General features: G+C 41.1%; 1 protein-coding gene across 1 annotated transcript in view; it reads right to left on the reverse strand.

The window, feature by feature from the left end:
* Positions 1–17,972, reverse strand: part of LOC134539088 (collagen alpha-1(IV) chain-like) — a 192,764-nt gene that overhangs the window by 34,950 nt on the left and 139,842 nt on the right. The window contains exons 4-14 of the mRNA XM_063380819.1: positions 16,553–16,774; positions 15,017–15,079; positions 14,138–14,386; positions 12,352–12,513; positions 10,872–11,001; positions 8,856–9,005; positions 7,306–7,482; positions 5,370–5,534; positions 3,681–3,842; positions 2,713–2,897; positions 1,781–1,920 (exon numbers count right to left, since the gene is read on the reverse strand). Coding sequence (XP_063236889.1) covers positions 1,781–1,920; positions 2,713–2,897; positions 3,681–3,842; positions 5,370–5,534; positions 7,306–7,482; positions 8,856–9,005; positions 10,872–11,001; positions 12,352–12,513; positions 14,138–14,386; positions 15,017–15,079; positions 16,553–16,774 — 1,805 coding nt within the window. The remainder of the gene's footprint in view (positions 1–1,780; positions 1,921–2,712; positions 2,898–3,680; positions 3,843–5,369; positions 5,535–7,305; positions 7,483–8,855; positions 9,006–10,871; positions 11,002–12,351; positions 12,514–14,137; positions 14,387–15,016; positions 15,080–16,552; positions 16,775–17,972) is intronic.

Here is a 17,972-nt window from a genome sequence, read left to right on the forward strand (position 1 = left end):
CTTTCGCAGTGCTGATGCGAGCAGTTTTCATCATCACACACGTACACTCTAAGACGATGGATGGAATTGGGTTTTATGTCTTGTCAAAGTCGGAGGCACACGAGATGGATGAGAAGTGGTTAATAGTGGGATTGAGCACCGACGGAAAGGATTAGCAGGGGAAACCAGAGTAACACCAGAAAACCACCCGGCTCGCAGCAACACCAGACACTTTTCCCAACAGCAAAATATCCAGGTTCGACCCCATCAAGAACAACCCGGATCAGGACGGAGGCAAGTGATCTGACGGCTTATCAACTGTGGCCCCTACGCTAACAATCACTGTCGTAGCTGCCAACCAAAAAAAAAAAGTACAATTTGCAAAGCCATCCTAACTCACCCCAAGAATTTTCAGTTACAGTTGAAATGAACCTAGAGTTTAAATCTCTTGTGATACCACAGATTACAAATAATTACAATAATAACATAATGTTTATATATAGTTTCCAAATGGTAACAAAATAATTCAGGATTAAAAATACATAAGTGTGAACTTTATACTATCCTTATGCCAGATTACGAATAAGTAACTGTAAGCACAAGTGTGAACCCATTTATTTACCTATTATTCTACTATTTTTACATGTTCCTATGCTCGAGTACATAAAATAAAACTGCCATACTATATCTGATTATCGTGGGTTACAAATACCAAGATTTGATGATGATGGAAAATTTTAAAAGCTTGAAAATGGTACCAAAATTTAGAGTATTATAATAAAAAAAAGTGTGTGCGTGGAATCCATGCGCTACAGAAGTGAAACTTCTTGCTTATTAGGTATAGCTAGAGATAAATTTTTTACATTTTTAATCACTCCATTCATATAAAGTTAACTGTACAAATCAATAACCATTTTCAACACGAATGAAAAAATTGTAGATACTTTAAATAAAATAAAAGAAATAGGGTAGCATCAATCGTTAGCCGTTACGAAAACTGAGGAGTAGACAAACACACGCAGCGTTACGAGAATTCCGTAGCATCACTGCTGCGTCATTTCTACCTCTCGCCTGCCGTCTCCCCTTCCAGCCGTTACAATTGGCATATAGCATGCTACGCACCGTACCTACCCCAGCTTCCCATTCGACCAAAGTGCATGCGTTGGAGTGGCATTGCCGCTGACGCACTTACCTCCTCTAACGGTTTTCCCATCATGTACAGTAGAACCTTGATTAACCGACGTAACGGTGGGGAATGTAAGCACGGCTAATCGAATTCAAATGTATTTAGGTTATACAATACAGCAAAATTTCGTAAGTAATTTATGCAAAACACATGTACAAGTATTACTGACACAAATGATTAATATTTAAAATTATGTATGAATGAATCATTTGCAATGACCTAAAAGATACAGTTTCAAAGTAACATATGATTTATATTTTCAATTTGATATTCATAGGTACATGCAATTTAACAAATAACTTGCCTTGAATAAATAAACAATTCTGGAAACATGTACATACGTATGTCCGTTCGTTTCTACTTTTAACACGTAGTTTTTAGTTTTACTCCTTCTTTTCCCTTCCTTAATGAATTACACTTTGCGGGCTTGGTCTAGCGGCCCTCCCCTTTCCCTGTCATTCCAAAAAAAAATTTAATTTTTAATTGAGAACCCGGTTAACCAGGTCACGGATAGTCGAGGTTCTACTGTAGGTCAATATCACCCTTGTGCGATTGGGATTCTCGTAAAGCTCGGAAATCGTGGCCCCCTCAGCTAAGAGCAGTGCAAGCTGTCACCTGTAGCCGGGGAGTCCGGGCGAGCCCCGCAGGAACTCCTTGGGCACGAAGGCCCCTCCGTCGTCGCCCTTCTGCCCCGGCCGCCCGTCGATGCCCGGGACGCCGTCCCTCCCGGACACCCCGGGCTCGCCGTAGTTGCCCTGCCGGCGGTCAGACAGGGTCCGGTGCCACCATTCAAACATTCATTTATGAGTAATTTTTAGGGACCGGAAATAATTCACGGATTCAATGACCTCTAGGATAGCCTCCATTAACCTCTGCACTTCTCGAGTAAACACGCGTGTGTTCATTGGTTACTAAATTGTGAGGCGTCTCCACTGGGTAGCTTGCGATTCGACGCTTTCTTTGGTCGATAGTCTCTCATTGGCCCAGAGAGCTCCAGTTAAAACCGCGAGCCAATAGCAGAACCAGTAGAATTGTACACATGTTAGAATTTCAGCCTATCACGAAATGAATCCGCGAATTTTTCCGGTCTCTAGTAATTTTCTTTTTGATTGAGTTTCCAAAGGAAACTGTCACACTGAAATATCAGGGAACAGCAGACTTTTACAAGTCCAACGTTTACACATAGAAATTTAAGTAATGATTTTGCTTGGGAAAATAAAACTGAATACATTTTATATTTTGACTTTATTAAATTGTTTTTAATACTTTTTTTCCTTAAGTCAATTGTTTTGGTGTTTTTGTATACACACAAATATATATATACACACCTATATATATATATATATGATGTTTTCGTTAAAACGGGTTCATATATATATAAATATTATTTAATACATGAAACACAATTATCAAGTTTGTATGAAAGACATGCTTACAATTAACACGTGTGCAAACTGTAATTTAAAAAGTAAATACTGTAGTCTCTGCACATGTAAGTTTCGCGCTGCTGGCAGGGACACTGCCGGGAGGCGAGGAGGATCACTCACCTTGTCTCCCTTGAAGCCTCGCGCCCCGTCCTCCCCCACCTCGCCCTTCAGGCCCTGCAGGCCCTCGGGACCCGGCGGGCCCGGGAAGCCCTTGTCTCCGGGCAGCCCGCGGGGACCCCGCCCCAGCTGCTTGGGCACCAGGTACGTCCCCTTCTCGCCCTTGGCCCCCGGGATTCCCGCCTCGCCTGCGGACACCAGCGTCCGTCCGTCTGTCGTCCGGTCAACACTCTCCCCCTTCCCGGGATGCACCCGGCTTGTCTGCAATTACCTGCACTTTCCCAAGGTTTTATTGCGTTCCGAAATATGAATTCTAGTCATTATATACTGATCTGATTTTAAAATTGTTTGTAGAAAAAAAAAATTAACAAGGAAAAAAACATGTTTAATTCAGTATAACTCGGAGCCACAGACAGGGTTTTATTAATATAAATTTAATTTTTTTTCCACATGAAACATTACAAACGCAATACTTTTGCGGTCTTAAAAAACGACATAAAAAGGTTATATAATTTTATCATAAATATTTTTGACGTGACAACGTCTAATAAATCGATGAACGCCGGCTGCACCCACAAAAAAGTGACCCATTACGCACACTGTTCCATTACGCTGTGTCCCGTTACGCTCATTTTGTACGCTTGCGCCGCATCTATCTCTCTTCCACTCGACTGTTTATAAAGTGAAGTGAAAAGTTGATGTGGTTTTCATTGTTTATTAAAACAATAATTTCGGCAATAAAGGTCAATTATTATTCTTGCATTTTAAAAATCTGATTACTAGTATAATTTCAAGTATTTATTCTTTTTATTATTAAAATAAAAATGATTCAATTTTATTCATAAAGTATGCCATTATTTCATCAGTGTTTCGTTATGACGTTGCCACGTTAAACTATCGTCCGTAAACCGACTTTACAGACAACCAATTGTTTTATAACATTTGGGATGTGTTCAGGCTCGCCGCGGTACCTGGTCGCCCGGGCTGCCCGTTGAGGCCCTGGAAGCCCTGGGGTCCCGGCTTGCCCTTCACGCCCGGGTACCCCCGGGGACCCTGCAGGCCCGGGGGGCCTGGCAGGCCCGGCTGCCCGTTGCGGCCGTCGTCTCCGCGCTCCCCCTTCGCGCCGGGGAAGCCTGCAACACAGCACCGGCGCCACGGTCACCGGCCGAACATTCCCACCTCCCTCCTGCCACAGTTATACAGGCTATTTTTTTTAATTTTAACCACGCCAGAATCACTTTAAAAAAATATATACTTGACTTGCCATAACCTGCAAAAAGTAGAGTACCACAGTTTCACAGAAAATTTTTTTAAATTTTAACCACACCAGAATCACTTTCAAAAATATACTTGCCATAAAATTTTACAGAAATTCACCCAAATAAATGTTCTGCGGTAATAAAAGTTTGAAGTGGCTCACAAAATGATTTTTGGTAACAGTAAAATAGTTCATATTACTTACTTATTTATAATTGGTTATTATGTAGCAATGTGCATGAAATATTGTCTATAACTAAATTACCACAAGTCGTAAAAGTAAAAATCGATGCACAATTTAACAAGTTCATGAAAAGGAACAGGAATTATACCAAATTTTTGTCAGTAAAAATGTATTAAAATCTGTTATACCTGTAATACACCTGTGCAGGTATGTGTTGCTTGCTTCTGCGTGGGTCTATCCGTGGATGGTGCCTTCCAGAAGCTAGTGCCTACCTGATAGCGGTATTTGCCTACTTCCAGCGACTACACTAACCTCTGTCCTCTGTATCTTTATGTCGTGCCCACCTTAACAGTTCCCCAGCTGTTGGTGGGCACGTAACAAACTTAAATAAAATAAAAATAACTAATTATATAATTTTTAACGAACCATGTAAATGAAACAAAAAAAAATTTCTTAATAATTAAGAATCGATAAGTTATTTAATGGCAAATATTTTTAAATAATTATAAATTAAAATAACATAAATGAACGTCAATTTCAGTACGTAACGAGGTAATGTCGCTTGCACATTTCTCGCTGTTAATTGAAAGTTCAAATTCCTGAATCTTCCTGACTAACAGTGAGAGAGACTCTAACTTATTTAAATCACACTAGGGCACGAAAAATGGAATTGGATCTTAAAAACAAGAGAAAAACACATCATGCTAACTGTTCAAACAAACTTGCCATGTCTGGTCGGTCCCACAGTCACAAAGTTCTTCTGCAAAGCTGTATTCACTGATTATTTCATTGCACAGAGATATAGTGAAACAAATTCAAACAAACGATGAATTAAAATGTAGGAAAATTTTTTTCAAGAAGAAATTACACAATAAAACAGTCTAAATAATTTTCCTAGCTGAAACCAAATTTTTCAAAGTGGAATTCCTGACTAAAGCCATATTAATCACATTTCTGACTATTGATGATTGTTTTCAGAGAACTGAATATATATATATTTTTTATTTTTAAATTTTTAAGTTCATAAACACTTTTTTTAAATTTAAGTAAAAAAAAAAACAGATCAATGCATTTATGCAACGTCTTTAATCTACAAGGAATTTGAAGGAAATAAAACGTACAGGATGCAACACAAGTAACATCTATGGCATCCAGGATATACGACACAGTTGTTTGCTGTGGAGGCAACACGAGTCTGGGACAACGGAAGGACACTCACCCGGCAGGCAGAGCGGGCAGTCGATGCCGTCCGGCCCGGCGTCTCCTCGCAGCCCCTTGGGGCCGACCGGTCCCGGCAGGCCTCGCTCGCCCGGGGGGCCCGGGCCCCCCGCCTCGCCCTGGGGCCCCGGCCGGGCCACGCCCACTCCCGGGAACCCCTTCGGTCCTGCGGCAAGCACCCAGGGTTCCGACTGTCACGCGTTCCGCTCTGCTGTTTCAACTGCCGTTTCACAACTCCTGCGTGTTGCACACGTACATACGTGTACACACTGGCAGATACAGGCATGCGAGAACATGCAAGTGTACACATATTCATCTAGCCAATTTGAACTTTTCTCAACATACAGTTCATTTAATTTTTTTTTTAAATTTCTTTTTGAATAAAAGGTAAGCTCTAATGGGTTGAGCTAATTCAAATATTTTCAATTGACTTCCGAAAGTAATCTACGAACTTGACTGAAAAAATTTTAATGCAACCACAGCCTGCCTCACACTCATTCACGACGACAGCACATTAGGACGCTACAGACTTCAAACTCTCATTGACTGAAACAAAGCAGAATGCAAGAATTTTATGTAAAAGTTCCGTATCCTGCATACAAGATTATTCCTACCTTCACCCTGATGACATGATTCTGTATACATTAATCCTGTGGTACATGATGCTTTCTGTTTTAATTTAGCACGCCAATAGATTCTGGACATAACAAAAACTTGTGATATGACTATCAATTGTAATCATAAGATGAATACGAAAGAAAAAAATTTCCACAAGACCGGTCATAATTTATTTGTATTGTAAAATTTAAGTTATACTAAATTAAAACAAAAAAAACACCATGTAACAAAGAATCAATGTATATAGGTTAATACCATCAGGATCAGGGGTTAAGTAACACATCTAGTTCATGTGCATGTGTGTCAGCGAGACGGGATGATAAGCGCGACGCTCGCTGGTGCTTCTAGCGCGGTGTCTCCTCTGGACTGGCGCGCAGTCTTCTCGTCGTGCATAGGAAAACTGTGAAATTGTAGCGGTGACAGTAACATTATATGGAATATAAATCAAGATAAAGGTGTAATGCAAGTCCATTAACATTGATTTCTTTCAGGAACCTGAACTAGTTGTTTTACACACCTAAAAAATTACTCTGAAAACACACCTTTCAGCCATTTTTAACTCTTCTTAAAAAAATAAAAAAATAAATAAAAAAAAAGTTAAAAAATTTAATCCAAAATAAAAAAAAAGTGCAATTTCGTACCTCAACAAATTCTAAAATTGCTTTCACGCAAACAGACATCACGTGGATATCTTGAGTAGTTTTCCCCTGAAGCTCTACATGGTGTATGTGTGCCTGGGAAATGGAAAAGGGGGTGGGGGGGGGGGAGGGGGCACACTTAGACTTGAATACATGATATGAAACATTTACCAAAGAGTTTCGATAACAAGCTATAATGCTATGTAATGTTGGACGACACGAGGGAGGAGTAAGGACAGGGCTGGTGCAAGGTAAATTGATGCCCTAGGCGAAAAACCTTAATGCACCCCCCCCCCCCCTCACTCATCACCTGCCGGAGACCCCAAAAAATTTTCCTTGCCTCAAAATACATCACGTAAGCCTAAGATTTTATCAACAATCAAATGTAAGCAGACTTGTGTTTTTTTTTACTGTTTTACTTATTACAAATCATAAACAGGTCACCGTGGACTTGAAATAATTACTTATATCAATATAAACATTCCAAACCGTTACAAAAATCCATTTTCATCTAGTTTCAATAATGGTTAAACATATCATATCAGCTGTTGTGTGTCGAGCTGCGCCGCCCCCAGCTACTTGGCGCCCTGGGCGGTCGCCTGGTTCGCCTGTGTGGACGCGCCGGCCCTGAGTAGGGATTGGAAAAGAGGCTCGGGGGGAGGAAACGAAGCCAGCTCTCACCTGGCTCTCCCCAGTCGCCGCGCTCGCCGCGCTCCCCCACGTAGCCGTCGAACCCCCGGAGCCCGTCGGGGCCCGGGGGCCCCACCACCTTCAGGCCGGGGAAGCCCTTCTCCCCCGAGGGCCCCGTCACGCCCGGCGGGCCGGGCCGGCCCTGCTGGCCCTTGGCGCCCTGCACGCCTGCAACACAACGCCACGTCGCTGCTCCCAACACCCACCTCGTCACCGCGTCTCGGCTCCTGCGCTGAAGCCGGCAAGTAGTATTTCATTTCTAACACAACCCAAAGTAACCATCATATACGGACGTAGTTACGCAAAAATCAAACCAACCCACATGAAACCTATTCTGAGCATTTTAAAGTTAAAGTTAACTATAAATTGTAATTCTCCTATTGATAACATAATGTGGGTATGATTTTAATGGTCTAGTATAAATACTGATATAATAATAGCAACGGCGGTACGATCAACCTTGTAATATTTTAATTTTTATTTTCAAATAAAATAGAACAAAATTGTGGGTTGGTTCCTTTTTGCATAACTACGTCCATATATATATATATATACACACACACACACACACACACACATAAAATTGTACTTGAAACAAAATTTAAGCTATAAAAAACACATTACTTTGAGTTAAATTAAGATCAAGAAATTAATTTAATTTCAGTTAACTTGATGTTTCAGTACACAGCTTTCAAACATATGCATGAATTAATATTTATATAATTTCAAATTCCAGTTTAAGTTCACTCGCTAAATTCAATACGATTTGTACTGTAATTTAATCAGAAACATGATTAAGTATCCAAACAAATACAGTGTACACTGCGGCTGATGTACCTAACAATATGACTTCACACACGTCATGGCTAACTTTAAAGTCATTGGGTGCATCGTGACTGCTGTGTACATCGCGGTAAATGCTTATAACATAGCTATAACTGTAACTTGAATGATTACTGCAGAGGCTTGATCACTGATATTGTGTGATTTATTCAGCTATAAAAAACACATTACTATGAGTATTAAGATCAAGAAATTTATTTATTTTCAGTTACCTTGATGTTTCAGCACACTTCTTTCGTACGTATGCATGAATTAATATTTATATCACGTATGTCACGGGCCACAGTTATGCGAGGCCATGGGCGTCGCAACAGGGGGGGGGGGGGGGGGGCGCCACGTCCCCCCCCCCAATAATAAAAGTCTTCAATTTCGTCCCCTCCAATAATATATTTTCTTTTGTAGTTTCGTAGTTTCTCCTGATGTTTAAATTAATGATTTTGTGTGGATATAGCACAAGCAGATATGTTCTCTGAAATATATTTTTTTATAAAAAATAAATTATATAGTGCAACCAACTATAATTATAATATTTAGGAAAGAAAAATGCCTAGGAACCACCTTTTTGCACCTTCAAACACCAAATTTTCCCAGGAGAGGACCCCCGGACCCCCCACTTTTTTTCCAGGGGATGGATATTCCTCAAACAAATAAATCAATTGAAGTCCCTCCTTGCGACGCCCATGTGCGAGTCGTCTTACCCGCGTCTCCCTGCTCGCCCTTGATGACCAGCCCCTTGCGGCCGCGAGGCCCCGGCTGTCCCGGGGGCCCGGGCGGGCCGGGGTCCCCCACGAAGCCCGTCGTCCCGTCCTGTCCCGGCAGGCCCGCGTAGCCCTTGGGACCTGGCTCACCTGTCACCGCAAACACACACACTCACGTAAGGAAATGAGCGGGAAAAAATTTCAGAGGAAAATTTTTTTTGTTCAAAATGTATTTAAAAGAATACAACCACATATTTTTTTTCTGGAAAATTATACTTTTTTTTCCATTATTTATTTATTTAAAATTGTGACATGCCCACCAACAGTCATTAGACTTGGGTGGTGGGCACGATAATTAATTATACTCGGACAAACATAAGGTTATCTCCGCAAACATATGGACTCCCTCCCCGGCGGTACCATAGCAGGTAAGAACAACACATGGCCAACACACCAAGGAAGAGTACCACATATTGGTGGTGATAACAAATATACACAAACACAACAACAGACACGGAAAAATACAACACTACAATAAACACCAATAACTACAGACAACATGAAATATATCAGTTAGTTTTAAATAATGTAGGATATGTTGACATACGTTATACGATAATTTATTTTCTGCAGATTGGTAGTACTATTTAAAGACCAATTTTTTTTTTCTTATCTGTTGGCAGAGTGTAGAACGGGTCCTACCCAACTCTCAATTGTAAGATGTACAATCAGGTGGTAAAGAAAAAACAAATGGCTATTTTATTTTTGTTCTGTTTGTATAAAAACTTCCATAAGATTTATTAGTGTGTTTCGGATAAAGTATAGCTCGTTGGGAATTTCGGTTTTGCAGAAAATTTTAAGGTAAATCACCCGAACATTTTCCCAAAAATAATTTTATAGGAAACTAATATCTCTACTTACACTTCACCACATTATATCTGACACTTCACGAGCAAACAGGTTCCCAAACCTGTGGCATACTTTGGCTAATCTTGATATCCCACTGTGAGGAATAAGTGGTCAGCAGAGGGTGGCGTAAGTTAAAGGGAGGGACAACTTTCAACAAAAAAAAGTAAGGGTAATTTGTTATATAATAGAATAGAATGCAAGTTCTACGTTATTTTTGCAGACAAAAATTGTGCAAGCAGAATACAGAACATCGCAACTGCGATTACTCGCTTGCTCAATAAATTTTTTTAGCCTTCCGAAATTCAAAAATAACTAGGAGCCTTCCCTAAAATTTCCAGGCAGAGCAGCAGCTCTGGAAACTTGACACTGTATCTGTGCCTGGGTATAAAACTTAGGCTTTCAAGTACACTTTCACATGTTATTTTATTTCACATCCCCATCTTAATTCTGTGATGCTTCATGGAAGATGACTAAAAAAAAAACTAACCTTAAAAATATACATATCTGAGACGGGACTCAAACCGACGACACCCGGAAATAGTAGCCAGGTACAGATCTGGCTAGCACACGTAATGAACTTCCACGTGGGAGATAATGAAACGTAACAGTTTCGGCCAAAGCATTAGAATATAGCAAGGTTAATTCTGACGAAACACTTATCTTTTTTTTATATTCAAGTCGTAAAGTTAATTGTGACCTACTGAGGTGAATTTAGTTACTTATCTCTTTTATCTTAGTGAAACTATTAAAAAGCATTACGCTTGTAAGGTTTTGACAACTTAATTTTAATATATATACGTATTACAGTAATGTACTGGCATGGCTCTTTAACTTATTTAAGTTTACAACCACTTTACACATGACCCTTGTGATCCTAACATACAAATCAGTAGGTGGAGGGGTAACTACAACGTTGACTTAAAGTGTTATTCTCAGTGGCAGGAAGACCACGACTACTCATGTAAGGCTGGCTTGCACAGTCAGGCAGAAACATTGTGGAAGTAATTATTTTGTTCGCCTTAAATCGCAACAGTTTCGAGCAACCCTAAATCTCTTTGAAAATCAAATTACTCCTCTCTTCAAACGAGTCCGTAACAGTTGGCTCACCTAGGGGTCCCTGCCTTCCGAGGCTGCCAACGCCGCCTGGCTCTGTCAGGTTCGGATCGTATATTCCAGGGGCTCCCTCCGGGCCCTGGTCCCCCGGGCGTCCCGGGCTCGCCGGCATGCCGGGGAAACCCTGCAACGCAGCGCAGCAAACACTCTCCAGCACTGACGTCCCACAGACAACGAGAGCACAGACTCTCAAGTGTAGGACAGAGTGAGCCCAGAAGCAGGAGTTGGCGGAAGAACAGAGGAAGAAAAGGATGATGCTAGGAAGTACCGAGAAAGGAGTTGTTCAACTGGACCTGACAACATGGGCTCTGACCACTTTAATAGCTACTGTAGGAACCCAAGCTACTGCCCTCTCCTATTTTTTAACAGTTTTATTAACCGTTCCTTATGATTTATTATCATATTTAGATGTGTAAAGAACAGCTATTTATTCTTTATGAGAAGTATCTTGTGTTAGCCACAGTTTTCCTGATCATAATTAAAATTATTTCATGCTTCGTGTATGTTGATTGGCTTGCTTTATGGTAAATAAGCCATGAAAGTTATTTTTTACGTGTTGGTTTATTTGCGTAGCGCTTTCATGTGTCTAACTATTGTTTGCTGTTTTTCCTTTGATTCGGGATCAAATATCCACTCACTGTAGGAAAACATTTTGAGTATTATAAAGTTTTTTCCGGTTGTTAAATGATGCACATTGGCCTAAACTGTCTAGTGATCCCTATGCTCAAAATAGGCCCGCTTGCAAATCCTACAAATTTGTACCCTTGCCTGAGACAAGAGCAAAAGAAGCGTGGGGGGGGGGGGGGGGGGAATAAATTTGACAGGTGGCGGAAGAAGCAAGTTTCAGTTGGTGGAGGATTTTAAAGTTTACAATGCGAGGCCGTATCGTACCACACCCCAATAAGTCCCTCACTTGAGTACAGGCTTTCTGCCAACCGAGTGCATGCCATACCAAAAAAAAAAATATTCCAGTATCCCATCACTGTACCACTCCTTCCGACACTGAGTCATGAATAAATTCTCATATTGCTTACGATGATTATACCTATGATTTTCCTACACAGGATTCCCAGAATGTAACTTCAGCCGATTTCCCTGAGTTTTCCTGTTGCTTTATGTTGTATTAACTTACATTTCGGTGTTACATGGTGTTCTGACGTGCTTTTCGGTGTTATTATCGCAACTCGCCATACAAGCTCGTCCCTGTTAAAACCCTTTGTTTCATAGTGGTATTTCCATGATACCACTTTATAAATATGCTACTATTTGCAATGTTCCAGTGTTATTGCCGAAATACCTCGCGTGAGTAAGCCTTGTGCTGCTATCTGGTGATCCTAACAAGAACAAGCAACATTGGCTGCTTTAATTTTTCCTTAAAGAGTTACACAATGGATTCTAATTTATTTTTAATACATTTCTGTGTGCCTCAAAGGAAGAAGGAGAGGATGGGAGGTGACGATGACAGGGGACTCACCTTCTCGCCGTCGCGGCCGTCGGTGCCGGCGAACCCAGGCGCTCCCTTCTCTCCCTTGGATCCGCTGGGGCCGGGCGGGCCGTCCTTGCCCTGCTTGCCGCGCGGCCCGTCCGGGCCCTGCATGCCCTTCAGCCCCTTCAGGCCCTGCAGCCCCGGCCGGCCCTTCAACACACACACACGCGCATTGGCGTATCTGTGTTCATGATGTTGGGGGGGGGGGGGGGGGGGGGGGACAAATAATGATTTTGATGTCATGTAAACCCATTCGCCTCCTACTGAGACGGGGGTTGTCCGGGGGTCCTCCACCGGAAAATTTTGATTTTGAAAGTGCAAAATAGCGCTTCTTAAGCAGTTTTTGTATCTAACCATTGGATACATCGATGTTAAAATTATTATTGTTTCCTTAAGATAAAATTTGATGAGTGAAGAAATTACAAATAAAGTCGGGCAGAATAATATTATAAAATAAAAATATCACGGTCTAGAAAGTTGGGGGGGACAGGGGGACAGTCCCCTCCACCCAAAAAGTTCAGGGGGACACGTCCTCCGTGTCACTTCCCCCCTCCCCCCGGTTCCTACGCCCCTGCACGCGCGCGCGGCGCTCCTGGGGTCCACGAACCATGGGGGAGTGTCCTAAATTAGGATGGTACGTATGTGTCAGGGTGCTTCCGTCCCCCAATTGCTAACTCATTTCTCACATTTTTGAAATTCATCATCAACAAAGCAATGAAGTAGATTATTTGTTATCATCCCTAAAGTTTTTTTTTCTTCTAAATCCAATAGAACAAAAACAACATGGCCCAATACGGTAAAGAAATTGAATAATTTGGTTTCATTTAAAAATTTTAAAACTAAAAATTATTGATTATGTTTTGAAAGATAATTTATATCTGATTGTGCTTCAAATAAAATGAATTGTTTTCAACCCTTATCTTATATATAAAAATTGAATGTCTGAGTGTTCGTCTTCTATCGCTCCCGTGTCGTTCATCCGACTGAGTTGAAACTTGTGCTTACCTGACCTCCGAAACGAGGGTAAGATTACTGTCTAGGTGAAAGTTTGATAAAAAAAAAAACTTAAAGCAGAGTTTAATTATTCTTGATGAAATATCGCCATTCCATTGTCGTAGTACAGACTAACGATGAAAGAATGCGGGCTATTAAATGTAGTTAACTCGGTGTGCGTGTAGCATGCAATCGGCAAGCTATCAATATCAATATTGGACTATGCAAGCGCACTATATACAGTAATCAACTTAACCAAAAAATGAATGCACTGCAGAAAAAAACCATAAGATTGAAAACGTCTTTGAAAGAAACTTTACACATCACCAACATTTTATTTCTGTCACTTAAATAAGTAAACGGTAATATCCTAAAAAAAAATAACGGTTTTCAACTTTAAAAATACATAGTTTTATAGGGGGACAACATCTTAAACTGGAAAAAAAAAATAAAAATAAAGTATGTCTAGAGACCGGGGAAAATTCGCGTTTTCAATGACCTGTAGGATAGACTCCATGATCCTCTATGCACGCGGGAAAATAACATCTGCTCATTGGCTACTGGCTCGTGTCACCTGTTAATTGGGACGCTAGTGATTTGATACTTCTTTTGTTGAAATTTTTCATTGGCCGAGTGTCATTCAGATAAACTGTGGCCTAATCACTGATGCACAAAAAAGGGAAATATATATTTTGATTCTAGGCTATCACGAAATGAAACCGCAAATTTTCCAGGTCTCCACGTATGAGTTATCGTTGGCGGGGAGGGAAACGGTGATCACCAGCTCGCCCTTGTCGCCCGGCTGGCCCTTGAAGCCGCGAGGCCCCAGCGAGCCGTGCATGCCCTTCTCGCCCTTGGGCCCGCGGATGGACTCGATGACGGGCGACTCCTCCTCCACCTCGCCGCGGTACCGGCCCGGCGGCCCCGCGTCCCCGGTGTCTCCCGCCTCGCCGGGCATCCCGGGCAGGCCGAACTTGGACTCCCCCGGGTCTCCCCGCAGCCCGGGCAGGCCGGCGGGCCCCGGCGGTCCCTGGGGGCCCACGCCAGCGGCATAGTCAGTACCGTTCCATCTGCATGCCGGTCTCGTTGTTAAAACAACAGATAGTTTTTGTGAAATCTGTTTATTAAAAAACATAGCATATTACTGGAAAAAAAAATTCTTAAATGTTCCATGATACGGTTGTAACGTGAAACTGAGTAACTGTCGCAAGAATAAAAATAAGTAAACTTTTTTCCAAACTTTTTTTTTTTAATAAATCTTGGAACAAATTGTCATGCTAAATAAATTACTTTCATTGAATTTAATATATTTGAAATATTAGGTATTTGTCATTATGAGTTAAGTTTCGATTGAAAATGCTGGTTAGTTTCATAATTTTAGTTGCATTTTTGGTGTTACATGGTATACCCATGCTTTTCGGTGTTATTTCGGTTACTTATAGGCTGCTAGGAAAAAAAAAAACAGTACAAGTCAACAAAATGGCCAAAAACGAGACCAAAGTCACAGGTATATGCTAACAGGAAAAGCACGCTCGTGTGGTATTGGTAGAAAAATTGTGCTCAATTCAAAGGCCCAATGGCTCAAAACCACAAGAGTGAGCGTGACTTGTCACAGGAAGCACACGCGCGTGTGTGGACGTGTTGGCAGCAGTTCCGTCACCTGGTCGCCTGGGTATCCGGGAGGGCCGATCAGTCCGGGTCTGCCCTGGTTTCCTGGGATGCCCTGCGGAGCACAGTGCAACACAAACAACCGTACAGTCCAAAGGATACTTTATTTACGTATTTATTTATTTTATTTTCATTATCATTCAACCCCATTTTCTGGGGTATGATACATGTCAAATACATACATATATATAAAAATTTGCAATTTATGATACATGTTGGATATATATACAATGATACATTTTATATAATATATAAAAAATATAACACAGAATATTATATATATATATAGACACACACATTATACTTACAATGCGACATTACATTATGTGAAACTATATTCATCCCAATGAGCCAAGGTCTGGCTAGACAGGAACCAATCTGTGTCCCACACAAGCCGTGGCCCCACGCATCTAGCGCTCCGGGCAAATAACCTTTAGAAACCTCCCCCCCCCCCCCCCATAGCAAATTCCCTCAAAACATAAGAATTTTTTTTTTACAAATACCAGCTTATTTATCATCAGTTTTAAAACTGCATTTTATGCAACTAAATACTAAGCTTTTTCAAAGACATATGATGTTTGTCATTATTCTAATTCAATTTTTAAAAATGTTTGCTGCAGTTTCATATGGCTGTTATAACTACTATTAAAACATAAGTTAGACCTATGGTATACTGTATATGGTTAAACAAATTTTTAATATATTTCTAAGGGCACTGCAATAGTTAATATAAATTAATATTTTCCCTTGTCCTGTATTTTCGAAAATCAAATCATTACTGGGGAGTTAAAGTCGGTTCCCTAAGCTCGCCAGCCATAAACTGTGACCGAGGCAACAAGCCAGACTGCAAACTGGTATATGGCATGAAAGTAACGATGTTCTTTAATAGGTTGGCTTGAAAGTGTTCAGATAAATAGTGAATACACTACACTATACCAGGATTACCAAATACTGTGCTGCTACCCACAAGTGTGCAGTGAAGCCTGTGTAGTCGTGCCACAAGATTTAGGTATATGAAAAATAATTATACGTAAAAAAAAAACTAATACTATTTAAAAATAAACTATATGTACAAGCAGTAAAATGTATTGGTTTATATTAATGATAAAATAAAAAAATAAAAAATCATAAAAACTTTGAATTAATGCCTTAAAGTACCTTAAAACCTAAGGATCCTTGACAAGTGCATATTAAATGATAGTCAGTCAAATTTGTTGACCTTTCGAATAGTCAGAAGGATCCTTACAGAATCACCGACGCAGTCTTTCGTAACAGAACAAATCGACTGCTGTAATTTTAATAAGTAGGATGAATTTTTCTCGTATACTTGAATCTGAAATAATTATGTTAACAAATAATGTATGTATAGATTTCAATGTTGTTTCATTTAAAAAAAAAAAAAAAAAAAACTGTAGCAACTTTTTTTTTTTCAATAATGAAAAGAAAAATGTTGATGTGGTGTACCATCACTACGGACCCCTCACGGAGTGTAAACACGCAGCGGTGCAGGCAGAAGTGTCGCAGTCACCTGCAGTCCCGGGACGCCGGAGTAGCCCCGCTCGCCCTTGACGCCCTTGGAGTTGATGCCGCCGTCCCCCGGGTCCCCGGGCTGGCCCAGGTCCCCTTCTGGACCAGGGAGGCCCCTGCCCCCGGGGATGCCGTGGCCCCCGGGCACCCCTCGCTTGCCGTCCGTGCCGTTGCAGCCGTCCAGCCCATGAGGGCCCGTCGACCCCTCCGTGCCCGGCAGCCCCTGCGACACACTCTCTCTCCTCAACCAGTGGCGGGTCCAGAGGTTCACCCCGGAGGGGGGCACTCTTAGGATTTCAGAATAGCCAGAGAAAAAAAAAGTCTTAAAATTACTAAATTTGTCTTGATGTAAGTTTTTGGACATACGCCATTGCAAAAACTTTTTCTGTTGAAGAAAAACTAAAAAAATAAAATATATTGTGTTTTTTGTCTTTTTTTGGGTATTTTTATTTATTTCTTTATTTTTTATTTTTTCTTCAAAAGAAAAAGTTTTTGCAATGGCGTATGTCCAAAAACTTACATCAAGTCATGCACTCCCATTGCACAAATCTTTCAAAGATAAAATACTAAATTTGTATTTAATCTACTCACACTACACTACACATAACATCCGACCACCAGATGTTATGAATCCACAAGAAATTCATTGATTATATTAAAATATTTTTATTGGTTTCAGAAACAATCATTTTTGTCGGCAACATTAATGTAGCAGACAACTTGTTTTTTGTTTTTTCGGGGGGAGGGGGGGGGGCACTTGCCCCTGGTGTGCCCCCCCCCCCCCCCCCCCCCCTGGATCCGCCACTGTCCTCTAACACCTGCCTGCCCGCCCTTTGTGGGGTCTGTCCACGAACACCATTCAAGGATTCGCCGAGGGCCGGAAACAAGTCTTCTTACCGGATTAAGTTTTTCAACTGTATTTTTTCAGAAGAGTTAAAATGGTGTTTAGTCATGAAACAACCGGTACAGATTCTTGAAAGCACTTGAGGGCTCCTTCTACCCAGGCACACACACATACTGCGCAGAGATTCAGGTAAAACAACGCCATTTCAAAACTACTCAAGATATCCGGGTGGGGTCTGCTTACGAAAAGCATTCAAGAGTTCGCTAAGGACCGAAAAGTACTTTTGATTTCGGATTAAGTTTTTAAACTGTATTTTTAGAAGAGTTAAAATGGCTAAAAACGCATGTTTCCAGAGTAATTTTTAGGCGTAAAACAACCGGTACAGATTCTTGAAAGCACTTAAGGGACTTGCATTACAGCTTTAACTTAATTTCTCCGCCGTATAATGTTACGGTCACCGCTCAAAATTTCACAGCTTTCCTATCCACGACTAGAAGACTGCACGCCAGTTCAGATCCTTGCGCTTAGGGGCGATACCGCGCTAGAAGCACCAGCGGGCGTCGCACCTATAATCCCG

Source organism: Bacillus rossius, chromosome 14 (assembly GCF_032445375.1).
Source record: "Bacillus rossius redtenbacheri isolate Brsri chromosome 14, Brsri_v3, whole genome shotgun sequence".
Classification (NCBI taxonomy): Eukaryota; Metazoa; Arthropoda; class Insecta; order Phasmatodea; family Bacillidae; genus Bacillus; species Bacillus rossius.